The sequence below is a fragment of the Somniosus microcephalus genome, chromosome 25 (assembly GCF_052327205.1).
Source record: "Somniosus microcephalus isolate GS21.2 chromosome 25, FLI_Smic_1.0, whole genome shotgun sequence".
Classification (NCBI taxonomy): Eukaryota; Metazoa; Chordata; class Chondrichthyes; order Squaliformes; family Somniosidae; genus Somniosus; species Somniosus microcephalus.
This window is the reverse complement of record NC_141011.1, coordinates 4880756-4893687: the sequence shown is the minus strand read 5'-3', so window position 1 is coordinate 4893687 and position 12932 is coordinate 4880756. Positions and strand designations below refer to the sequence as shown.

General features: G+C 45.1%; 1 protein-coding gene across 2 annotated transcripts in view; it reads right to left on the bottom strand.

Moving 5' to 3' along the window:
• epha8 (eph receptor A8) overlaps positions 1-12932 on the bottom strand; it is a 782627-nt gene that overhangs the window by 198765 nt on the left and 570930 nt on the right. The window contains exons 7-8 of one of the 2 annotated variants that reach the window (XM_085966785.1): positions 12714-12876; positions 7174-7270 (exon numbers count right to left, since the gene is read on the bottom strand). In XM_085966785.1, coding sequence (XP_085822911.1) covers positions 7174-7270; positions 12714-12876 — 260 coding nt within the window. The remainder of the gene's footprint in view (positions 1-7173; positions 7271-12713; positions 12877-12932) is intronic. The other variant, XM_085966786.1, reaches the window with a different exon arrangement.

Here is a 12932-nt window from a genome sequence, read left to right as displayed (position 1 = left end):
ATTCCACGGTCGATTCCCCAGGTTGTTGTTTACGACTCCCCAGGAGGTGCCTGGCGTACACTTCGTTCACTGGGCGCGTGTACTGGTCCTTGAGGAGCTTGATAGCGTCCGCGTACGAGGTCGCGTCTTGGATGACCGAGTACACTCGGTGGTTCACTTTGGAGGTCAGGACATCCAGTTTGTCCTCGTCCGATTTGATTGCTTCGGAGGCGGTCAGGAATTTTTCGAAACACTTAAGCCAGTGAGTAAACTTGGTGGATGAGTCCGCCTCCCGATGATCTAAGTCCAGGCATGCTGGTGTGAGGATCTTCTCCATTATAAAAATGTTGTTAATAAAATTGATGCACTATCAATTACTCATAAAAGACTGAGAGTTAGAAGAGTAACTAAAGGCTTTTATTAACAGCAGAATGGAGGTCTGCCTCGCGTGGTCGACCGGTCCATGATACAAAGGGCTGGGGAGCAGTCACCTTTATACTAGGACCTGTGGGAGGAGTCAGCCGAGGCATGTCCAGGCATGTACACAGTGGAATACAAACAGGACAAACAGGAATACAAACAGTGGTTTACCACAGTGGTTGACTCTAAATGCCCTCACGACACCCTGGGATGGGCCTTGCCAATGTTGCCCACATTCCAAGAACAAACATAAAACAAATCTTGGGGCTGCTGAGAATGCAGGTGATTCTTTCAAAGGTGGGTGGGAAAGCAAGTTGTGCAGAGGGCTCAAGAACCTGCAAAGGGATATAGACAGGCTAAGTGAGTGGGCAAACATTTGGCAGATGGAGTATAATGTGGCAAAGTGCGAGGTTATCCACTTTGGCAGGAAAAATAAAAAAGCAAATTATTATTTAAATGGAGAGAGATTACAAAATGCTACAGTTCAGAGGGACCTGGGGGTCCTTGTGCATGAAACACAAAAAGTTAGCATGCAGGTACAGCAAGTAATCAAAAAGGCAAATGGAATGTTGGCCTTTATTGCAAGAGGGTTGGAGTATAAAAGCAGGGAATTCCTGCTACAACTGTACAGGGTATTGGTGAGACCACACCTGGAGTACTGCGTACAGTTTTGGTCTCCTTATTTAAGGAAGGATATACTTGCATTGGAGGCAGTTCAGAGACGATTCACTAGATTGATTCCAGAGATGAGGGGGTTGACTTACGAGGAAAGGTTGAGCAGGCTGGGCCTATACTCATTGGAGTTTAGAAGAATGAGAGGTGATCTTATTGAAACATATAAGATACTGAGGGGGCTCGACAAGGTAGATGCAGAGAGGATGTTTCCCCTCATGGGGAAATCTAGAACGCGGGGGCACAGTCTCAGAATAAAGGGTCGCCCTTTTAGAACTGAGATGAGGAGGAATTTCTTCTCTCAGAGGGTCGTAAATCTGTGGAATTCTCTGCCCCAGAGAGCTGTGGAGGCTGGGTCATTAAATACATTTAAAGTGGAGATAGACAGATTTTTGCAAGATAAGGGAGTGAAGGGTTATGGGGAGCGGGCAGGGAAGTGGCTTTGAGCCCAAGACCAGCCATGATCTTATTGAATAGCGAAGCAGGCTCGAGGGGCCAAGTGACCTATTCCTGCTCCTACTTCTTATGTTCTTATGTTTTAGCCAGGTTGCATTTTTGGGTTGAACAGCCTCTGCTGCTCGCCCCTTCCCCTTACCCATCAAGCCAAACCTCCACCTCCATGTTCTTATGTTTCCCCTTTATAGATGAAGGCGATAGGAATTGCTGAGCTGGAATCACTGTGTGAAGAGCTACAACCGCGAATCAGCCACAGCTTCCATCTTCAAATCTATAACTCATGTGGCAAGAATTTCCATTTTGTCTTACTTTTTAGGTTTATGGTTGTGGGCTTTGCACATTCTTCAAAACAATTCCTTGTATTGTGAATAGAGTAAGGAAAATATCACTTGTATAGCAAGATGGAGATCACTGAGTACATTTTGTCATTCATTATTATACTTACATAAGTATATTCAGATATAAGAGTGGAGACTAATTTTCTACAGCACCTATGCACCAGAATGATAATCTTCTATGTACAGTATTCTATCTTGTAAAATTCTCTGAAATAGCACATTTTATGTCTCAATATTGGGGCATATTTCTACATCTGTAGCACAATTTAAATATACCTTAAAACTGGCAGTTTGTTCCAGCTCCTGGCAGTTAGCACTAAGGCCACAGTGTGGTCCCAGTAGCACTGATACTCCCGCAACACAAAGTACTGGTTGTGGAGTTGGAAATGTAATTAGAAGCCTATTAAGTTATTAAGTCTGACAGTTGTGGGTCCTATACCTGGCATCAGGTTTACTTTCAGTCATTGGGTTCAAGTCAAGACCTTCTGGAGAGCCAAATGCCACTTCCCATAAATATCTGGGTGATATTAGTGCACTCTTAGCTCTGCTATAGTCCTGCCTAGAGCAAAATTGCTGCAGGGTAGTTGGTCCTGCAGCTGTTGTTGGCAGCAGGAGCACTGCCTGATTTTTATCCTTGATGTAACTGGGTCAATCTATTTCTTGAGCAGCAAAGGTTTCAACCAACGAAACACTTCCTTAAAAACCGTTCCAGCTTAGAGTGGAGAGCGAGGCAGAAAGAAAGTGCGTTAAACATTTTAAACTTAAAGCAGGTTCGAATAGAGGAAAGAGCTGTAGATTCAGCAGAATAGAGTGAAAGTAAAGCTAAAACTAAAAAAGGACAGGGAGAATAAGGAAGAGATATTGGGAAGGGGAGCGTGACAACAAATGAACAGTAAATGTTCTTTATTTTATGTAAATTGTGTTTAATTTATTAACTTAAGGCTAATCTTACAACTATCAACTATTCCAGATGTTTCAATAATTTGATCACTGTAATATTTCATTTTCAGATTAGCTGAAAACAAGCTGGAGCAGCACGTTCCCTAAACCTGCTGGCAGTGCGAGGGTTCTTCTATCTAACTCTACACTACGACACAAATAGAATTCTCAGTGACTGAAGACCTCAATGTGACTGGGGCCTGTACAGTGACTGCAGACCTCAATGTGACTGGGGTCTGCACAGTGACTGCAGACCTCAATGTGACTGGGGTCTGCACAGTGACTGCAGACCTCAATGTGACGGGGGTCTGCACAGTGACTGCAGACCTCAATGTGACGGGGGTCTGCACAGTGACTGCAGACCTCAATGTGATGGGGGTCCGCACAGTGACTGAAGACCTCAATGTGACTGGGGTTCGCACAGTGGCTGAAGACCTCAATGTGACTGGGGTCTGTACAGTGACTGCAGATCTCAATGTGACGGGGGTCTGCACAGTGACTGAAGACCTCAATGGGACTGGGGTTTGTACAGTGACTGAAGACTCAACGTGACTGGGGTCTGTACAGTGACTGAAGACCTCAATGTGACTGGGGTCCACACAGTGACTGCAGATCTCAATGTGACTGGGGTCCGCACAGTGACTGAAGATCTCAATGTGACTGGGGTCTGTAAAGTGACTGAAGACCTCAATGTGACTGGGGTCCGCACAGTGACTGCAGACCTCAATGTGACTGGGGTCTGTACAGTGACTGAAGACATCAATGTGACTGGGGTCTGTACAGTGACTGATGACCTCAGTGTGACTGGGATCTGTACAGTGACTGCAGATCTCAATGTGACTGGGGTCTGTACAGTGACTGCAGATCTCAATGTGACTGGGGTCTGTACAGTGACTGCAGATCTCAATGTGACTGGGGTCTGCACAGTGACTGAAGACTTCAATGTGACTGGGGTCTGTACAGTGACTGAAGACCTCAGTGTGACTGGGGTCTACCAGTGATAATACAGCTAGCTTGTGTCCAATGGTTCATGTGTGGTGCGGTGCTGAGCAACGTAGGTCAGGAGGATCCCTGGTTTGATCCTTGCTCGGTGTTGAGTTAGCCGATCTTACTTAGAGCAGTGATCAAGTACTAAAAGGTGTCAGCTGTGGCTCACTTGGTAGCAGTCTCGCCTCTGAGTCAGAATATTGTGGGCATCCAACCACATATCCCCACCATCACTAAGACTGCCTAGATCCACCTCCGTAACATCGCCCAACTCCGCCCCTGCCTCAGCTCATCTGCTGCAGAAACTCTCAGCCATGCCTTTATTACCTCTAAATTTGACTATTCCAAAGCACTCCTGGTCGGCCTCTCATGAGCCAACTTAAGCTCATCCAAAACTCTGCTGCAGGTATCGTGACTCGCACCACACCGCACAAGAACCACTGGGCACAAGCTGGCTGTATCATCACAGGTAGAGTATTCGGATATCACATACGTTACTCTGCCCTCACAGAAAGGTGCTGCCTCCTTTCTAATGACTGTAACTCAAAATATTCCGTTCACCCATCACCCCTGTGCTCGCTAACCTAAACTGGCACCCGGTTGAGCAAAGCCTCAATTTTAAAATCCTCATCCTTGTTTTCAAATCTCACCCTGGCCTCGCCCCTCCCTATCTCTGTAACCTCCTCCAGCCCTACAACCCTCAGAGGTATCTGCCCTCCTCTAATTCTGGCCTCTTGAGCATCCCTGATTTTAATCGCTCCACCATTGGCGGCCGTGCCTTCAGCATCCTAGGCCCTAAGCTCTGGAATTTCCTCCCTAAACGTCTCTGCCTCTCTACCTCTCTTTCCTCCTTTAAGACACTCCTTAAAACCTAAAAACTCCTTAGCTGCCCTAATTTCTCCTTATGTGGCTTGGTGTCAAATTTTGTTTGATAACGTTCCTGTGAAGCCTTAGGATGTTTTACTACGTTAAAGGCGCTGTATAAATGTAAGTTGTTGTTGTTGTTGTTCACGCCCCTCTCCAGAGACCTGAGCACATAATCCAGGCTGACACTCCAGTGCAGTGCTGAGGGTGTGCTGCACTGTCAGAGGTGCCGTCATTTGGCTGTGACGATAAACAGACACCTGCTCTATCGGGTGGACGTATAAGATCCCATAATGCTATTCTGAAGACGAGCGGGGGAGTTGCCCCTGGCCAATATTTATCCCTCAACCAACATCACCAAAACAGCTTATCTGGTCATTATCTCATCACTGTTAAGGAGACCTTGCTCTGTGTAAATTGCTTACTACATTACAACAGTGGCTACACTTTAAAACGACTTCATTGGCTATAAAGCACTTCGGGACATCTTGAGGTAATGAAAGGTGCTATAGAAATGCAAGTTCTTTCTTTCATTACCCACTCAATGCGCTTAGAACCACTGAAACTTACAGCACAGAAGGAGACCATTTGGCCCATCATGCCTGTGCCAGCTCTTTGCCAGAGCAATCGCAAACTAGTCCCACTGCCCCATTCTTTCCCCATTGTCCTGCATCAATCCCAAACTTATCCTACTGCCCCAAGCTCTCCCCTAGCCCTATATCTTTCTCTGCTTCAAATATATCATCCTTAATTTAGGAAGGAGAAAATCAATTATGTTTCCTGCTCCTGATTGCTTCCCAGTGACCTCTGAAAGTGCGTGAGTGGACTTTATACGGGGATACAATGACAGATTTGGACATAGAGGTGATGCTATCCCCATCCCCGGCACCAAGTCATGGGATAGAACTTGCAGCTTCGGCAGAGGTGTAAAATCAGCGGCCAATAAGCTACCGGCAAATTTGGAAAAACTCCCAAAGAATTATTTGTGTCCAGTGATTGAGACTAACATATAAAACAGCCTTCAACTACTTAATAGTGCTCAAGTAGACCAGAAGCCTTTTGTTCCCACAAGATTGTTGGAACTGGCTGTCACTGATGAGATATTTTGTTTACATTGAGTGAGACTCTGATCTCAAGAACCTCTGCTTAGCCTTTAAATCATTTCTGCAATGGTGTGTACACATGTCAACTATCCAGACATAACTCACTTGATGTGAATTATTACCATTCAACGTAGTGAAATGATCCATCTCTCCAATGGAGAAAATTACTGTATTACAGAGATCAGTTCCATTTTATTTGTGGATTGATGAGTCTTTCCGTTGCTTCACAAGCCTTCATTTATCAAAATATGATATTAAATGACTGCAATGTTTGCTTTTAATCTCTTTCTGGTAGCATTTCTTTGTAAACAAGGCTGCTCAGAACTTTTCATGTTGTGTTTATTGTTCTTCCTGAATGTTCAATGGGTTTGTGTACTTGGACACTGGACCATGAGCGGATCAACGATGGTTCTTCCCATCTGATTTGCAGGGGCAGTAGAATCGAAAGAGACAGCCCAGAGATTACAGAATGGGTTAAACAGAATATGTGAATGAGCTGAACAGTAGCAGATTAATTTTAATGTAGACAAGTGTAAAGCGTAAAATGTGCAACGGGCATACTTCCTGAACAAGTTGAGGATGAAGCTGAAAGAAACCCAAGAGTCTTGGTAAACTCAACACTCAACATGTCCAACAAAGGCAGAGCAGCAACCAACAAACCCAATAGGATGCTGAACTCCAGACAATACAGTGAGTACAGGTCAGAGGAGGTGATGACCAAACTGTACAGGGCTCTGGTCAGACAGCATCTTGACCACTGTGGCTAGTTCTGGTCACCGAGAAACAAATGAGTTATTCAATCACTGGAGGCAGTGCAGAGAAGGCCACTGGGTCTGAGTTATGAGGAGGGACTGGAGGGCTTTTCAGCCTGGAAGGAGCGCTTTGGGAGATGATCTTATAAACTGCTGCAAGATTGTTAAAGATTCATCTGAAATATTACTTTAAATTAAACTGTGTGAGTAGGACAAGGGAATACAGGGTTAAACCAGTAAAAGGTAACTTTAGGACTGATATCAGGATGTCCATTTTCACCCAGGGCATAATCGGCACTTGGGATGGTCTTCCAGATGGAGAGGTGGTGGTGAAAACTCTGGATGTGTTTAAGAAACAACTAAACGCAGCAATGGGGGAAGTGTACGATGCTTCAGGATGGCTGAATTAAGATGGGCCGAATGGCCTTCCTCATCCATAAGTATCAATTTTAAGCACAAAATTGTTTGTGGAGATACCAAGCAGTCAACAGATACACTCTTGAGAGATCAACCGGTGAGCATGCAAGACCTGTTTCAGAATGGCACTGGGCCAACACTGCAGCAAGGCTGCCTGAATCACAATAAGCAAAATGATGGGTCGTCTCGATGGAACAATGGTCTCCTCCTATCCAAAAGGTTATTGTGTTATTGCATTACTTTTACCTTTTCCTGCAGATAAACATTGCCAGGAGAATGATGAGCCCAGTCACCAAAGCAAAACAGATCCAGATTATTGTGGTGGTATCGTATCGGAGAGACACTAAAGGAGAGAGGTAGAAACACTGTTGATATAATAAGCTGTCACACCACCAAGCTATATTTGGATTTTGTTCCTGCTCTCTATGATTAAGCATCATTAAAATAAATGAACAATCTGATATTTTCCTGTAATAACCAGTGATTGAGACGCATGAGATATGGAGCCAATTTCCAGTTATGTGACTTTTCTCTGATGGTTGCCATAGAAACCAATATTAATCAGAAAATGCATTTGAAGTAGACATCTCAATTTTAAAGCAAGTTAAATAGTTTCAGGGCACTTGTGATAGATTTTATGCAGATGTTTAATCACAACTGAGGGTTGAAACTATTTGGTTACGGTGGTGACCTCGAATGTGCAGATCATAACCTGCACCTTGTGATATCAGCAAAGACAAGACTTGCTTTTGTGTTCTCCTTAGTCAATCCCACTTATCCCCATGTACAATGTGTGCATCATCTGTGGTATCAGCACAGTGCGTCTCTCACTTTCCCTCAAAGAAAGTTCTCGCGGGAAGCGCGGTGATAAAACTCTAATTGTCCTCAGCTACTCCTGACAAGGCGGAGGAAGGGAATTCGAGCAGGGCTCTCAGTAACGAGCGCTAGCCACGGATTGCTAGTAGACAATACACACGAGTGGACATTGAGGGAGTGCAGAATTGAGTTTGGTTCCATGGCCCTTATAATTGAGCAGCCTGTCAACACTCACGGCCTAAAGAGGCATCTGGTATTGAGACCCGAGGGTAGATTTTGCTGGTGCTGCTGCTGCACTTGGGCGCAGTGAATACAGGGACATCAGTCAGGGAGGAGCACATGCCATAACGGAACCCACCCAACCCTGTATCCATTCACTTAAATGGATGAACAGTTGGGCTCTGTTAGGGACACGAGGCGTTAACAGTGTGTTAGAAGTGTGCGCTCCATTAGTGTAAGGCTCTGTTAGGTCTACGCTCCATTAGTGTCAGGGTGTGTCGGGGTCTGCGCTCCATTAGTGTCAGGGTGTGTCGGGAGTCTACGCTCAATTAGTGTCAGGGTGTGTTAGGGGTAGGAGTTCCATTAGTGTCAGGGTGTGTCAGGGGTCTACGCTCCATTAGTGTCAGGGTGTGTCGGGGTCTACGCTCCATTAGTGTCAGGGTGTGTCGGGGTCTACGCTCCATTAGTGTCAGGGTGTCGGGGTCTACGCTCCATTAGTGTCAGGGTGTGTCGGGGGTCTACGCTCCATTAGTGTCAGGGTGTGTCGGGGGTCTACGCTCCATTAGTGTCAGGGTGTGTCGGGGGTCTACGCTCCATTAGTGTCAGGGTGTGTCGGGGGTCTACGCTCCATTAGTGTCAGGGTGTGTCGGGGGTCTACGCTCCATTAGTGTCAGGGTGTGTCAGGGGTCTTATGTTCATTAATAATTAGACATTCTTATTATGAACACAGCTAGCTTTTGCTAGACACTTTTATTGAGCACATGTGGACTAGGTACAGTATCTGTAGAGGCCTCCATCTTGACTGCTGCCTTGTGGGCAGCCTAGTGCCTCATGGGTAATGTAGTCTTAATATACATACAGCTGGGTAGTGTAGTCTTATACATGCAGCTATATACAGCTCTACACAGCTCTACGGCTCCACCTAGTGTCCACTATAGAATGACATGTTATTGATCATTACATCCCCCTTTCTTTGAGGTTTAACAAAATCAATATCAACTTTCAAGAAAACAATAAAGATAATATCAGTAACACTTTTGTTAGTGCTCTATAAACAAACATTTTCAAAACAGTCAACACATTTTCAAAGCTTTACATTGTACTCAAAGATTAAGTCTATCAGGCTTTTTTACTTCACGTGTGGATCTTCTCAACACGGGTAAGTCTGATGTGTCTTCATGAGATTGTTCTGGCGGTGAATGATAAGATGCAGTTGCGGCATTGTCATCAATCTGCTCTTGTATAGATCGAGGTCTCCTTGCGATCTTTGCTTGGAGAGGGTTTCAGTGTTTCCTTCACTCTTCATGCCATAACTCTCAATGTAGTCAATACACTCTCGAAAAACTGCTGGCAGCTGGATCCCATCATACAGCATAGTCCTCTCAGCAGCCTCGGCTAATGGAACACCAAAGATTGGCCTGAGGGAAGAAGGAGTATCCACCGGAACTGCTTCCTGCTCTGGTGCAGGCTTCTTCTTTTACTTTTTCTCTTTCCACTGCTTAACAACATCTGCTGCGGTTATATCTTTGGACTTTTTCTCCTTGTGTTTTTCCTCTTTGTGCGTTTCTTCCTTTGGCTTCTCTTTGACCTTAAAGTCTTTTTCTTTCGTCTTGGAGAAACTCGGCTTTTTGAAGACATGGATACCCTTTGGCCTTTTCATCCTTGATGGGCTCTCTGCTTCATCACCTGAGTCATCTGGTCTGCTTATGGCACAGTTTATATGGTAGACTCTCTTGACCAGTTCTAAGTCTTCACAAGCTTTGTCACCTAGTATCGAATCAAGTCTTTCAGCCACAACAGAAAACATGAGATGATGCACTTTGTCTTTGACTGTCACTTTAAGTCTGCATACACCTAAGCTATCTATTTTCTGTCCATTATAGCTCTTCAGCTGTACTGACTTTTTCTGTATTTTGGGCTTTTCTTTCATATTTTTTATGTCACTCATACTGATTAAGTTTGCTTTTGCCCCAGTGTCCAGTTTCAATGTAACTAATGCTCCATTTATCTGCAGTGGGATCATCCATTTGTCCACTTTTACTGCATTGACTTTATGTTCAGCATTGTCCATTTCTGAGGGCTGCACATTTTCTGTATCTTTTTTGATATCGTCACATGACACCATTCCTACAAAAAATGTCTCACTTAAATCAAATCAGTGTCCTCAATTACATTAACTCATTGCCCTTTCTTAGTTTTTACTTTTGAAAAGCATTGTTTGGCAAAGTGATTCTTTCCATTACACTTTGTGCACATTTTTCCAAATGCTGGGCATTGTCTTAACTGGTGTTTGTAACCACAGCGTTTACAATTAAAAATTTCATCCTCCGATTGCTTTTCATTTCTGTTCTGCCCACGTTTCTTCCCCTTGTAGGACACAGCACCGACAGCAGCATTATCACTCATTACAATCACATCATTATTGATTTCACTGAAAGTATTCGCGTGCTTTCGAGCTAGCTCACTGGCTTGGCATATTTTCACCGCATTTTCCAAATTTAGTTCGGTTTCTCTCAACAGACGTTCCCTGACTTTTTTTATCATGAATACCAAACACAATCTGGTCACGAATCATGGATGATTTCAGCTCAGAGAAATTACATGTCTGTGCTTTCAGTTTCAGATCAGTTATAAAGCTATCAAAAGTCTCATTTTGTTGCTGTGTCCGAGAACGGAAGATGTATCTTTCATACGTCTCATTCTTTTTGGGAGAGCAATGTGCATCAAATTTTTTTAGCACATCTTCTAATTATTCTCTGTTCTCCTCTGGATTAAATACAAATGTATTAAATACCTCTATCGCCTGTGGGCCTGCAACCGTAAGCAGCAACGCTATTTTTTTTGCGTCTGGCTTCGTACCGAATCCGATGGCTGCAATGTAGAGTTCGAATTGTTGTTTAAGAGTCTGCCAATTGTAGTCGACATTTCCCTCGAGATTCAAACGCTCTGGTGGCTTCAAATTCTCCATGTCGCTTTTCACAATTTTCAGCAGATCTTCACCATCCTGGTACCATGTTATGTTCATTAATAACTAGACATTCTTATTATGAACACAACTAGCTTTTGCTAGACACTTTTATTGAGCACATGTGGACTAGGTACAGTATCTGTAGAGGCCTCCATTTTGACTGCTGCCTTGTGGGTAGCCTAGTGCCTCATGGGTAATGTAGTCTTAATATACATACAGCTGGGTAGTGTAGTCTTATACATACAGCTATATACAGCTCTACGGCTCCACCTAGTGTCCACTATAGAATGACATGTTATTGATCATTACAAGGGGTATGAGCTCCATTAGTGTCAGGGTGTGTCAGGGTCTACGCTCCATTAGTGTCAGGGTGTGTCGGGGGGCCTACGCTCCATTAGTGTCAGGGTGTGTCGGGGGTCCACGCTCCATTAGTGTCAGGGTGTGTTGGGGTCTACACTCCATTAGTGTCAGGGTGTGTCAGGGTCTACGCTCCATTAGTGTCAGGGTGTGTCGGGGGGCCTACGCTCCATTAGTGTCAGGGTGTGTCGGGGGTCCACGCTCCATTAGTGTCAGGGTGTGTTGGGGTCTACACTCCATTAGTGTCAGGGTGTGTCGGGGTCTATGCTCCATTAGTGTCAGGGTGTGTCGGGGGTCCATGCTCCATTAGTGTCAGGGTGTGTCGGGGTCTATGCTCCATTAGTGTCAGGGTGTGTCGGGGTCTACGCTCCATTAGTGTCAGGGTGTGTCGGGGGTCTACGCTCCATTAGTGTCAGGGTGTGTCGGGGGTCTACGCTCCATTAGTGTCAGGGTGTGTTGGGGGTCTACACTCCACAATTGTCGCGCTCTGTTACAGACGTATTCTTCTCCACCCAATTTCCTTGTGTTCACTGCTTCCCGGCAAGAACAATGGTAACTTGCACTGATATAGCAAGTTATATACATCAAAAAATGCCCCAAAGAGCTTCAGAGAGGCATAGGGAACAAATTGACACTGAGCCAAAGAAGGAAATATTAGGAGGAATGGCCAGACTTGGTCAAAGAGGCAGCTTTTAAGAAGGGTCTTAAAGGAAGAGAGAGAGGTGGAGAGGTTGAGACAGTGAATTCCCGAGGGGCAGCCGAGAGCAGCTAATGGTGAAGCAAAGGGAGGGGGAATGCACAAGAGTCTCGAGTCAGAGGATCAGAGAGGGGGAGGGGGAGAGGGAGTGTAGGGCAGGAGGAGGCTGCAGAAGTCGGGAGAGACGTCACCATTCAAGGGTTTGAGAATAAATGTGGGTCAATCAAGACAGAATTACATAGAGTAACACAGAATCTACAGCACAGAAAGATGCCATTGAGCCCTACTGGTCTATGCCAGTGTATATACTCTACACCATTCTAACAACCTCTTCCTACACTGCCTTGTCTATTTCCTTCTCCCTCTGGTCTGCATGAAGTCTCGCCTTAATGTAGGATATAATACGAGCAGCAGAGTTTTGGATGAGCTGGTGTTTACAGAGATGGAGGGTTCCAGCAGAGCATTGGAATAGTTGTGTCTGGGGGTGACAAAGGCATGGGAAGAGGATTTCATCAACAGATGGGAGGTTTGGCACTGTTATGGAACAGGTGGAATGGGTGGTCTTTGTAATGGAGAGGATAAGAGATCAGAAGGATTCAACACACCCAGGTGCACGGCCAGGAAAATCGACTCCTCTCTCTCTGAGGAGTGCTGACGGGCAGTCACCCACTTAACATATTTAACAAGGATTTTACCAATCCATTGCTCGGAAGCCCGCGCTACACATACCTGATTTCCCAGTCTCAATCTCTACAGTCTGGCTGAATCGGCCACACCCAGCAGATGTACGAGCTCGAACCTGAAATACATAACGAGTTCCAGGTTTCAGGTTGGAGACTGTCACACTTGTTCCCCTGGCTTTCAGTGTGGAGTAACTCTGCTGTTCCTTACCCTGTGGGACAGTAAAAATACTCCATTTGAGGAGCAGCTTGAGGCAGACCGCTAGTC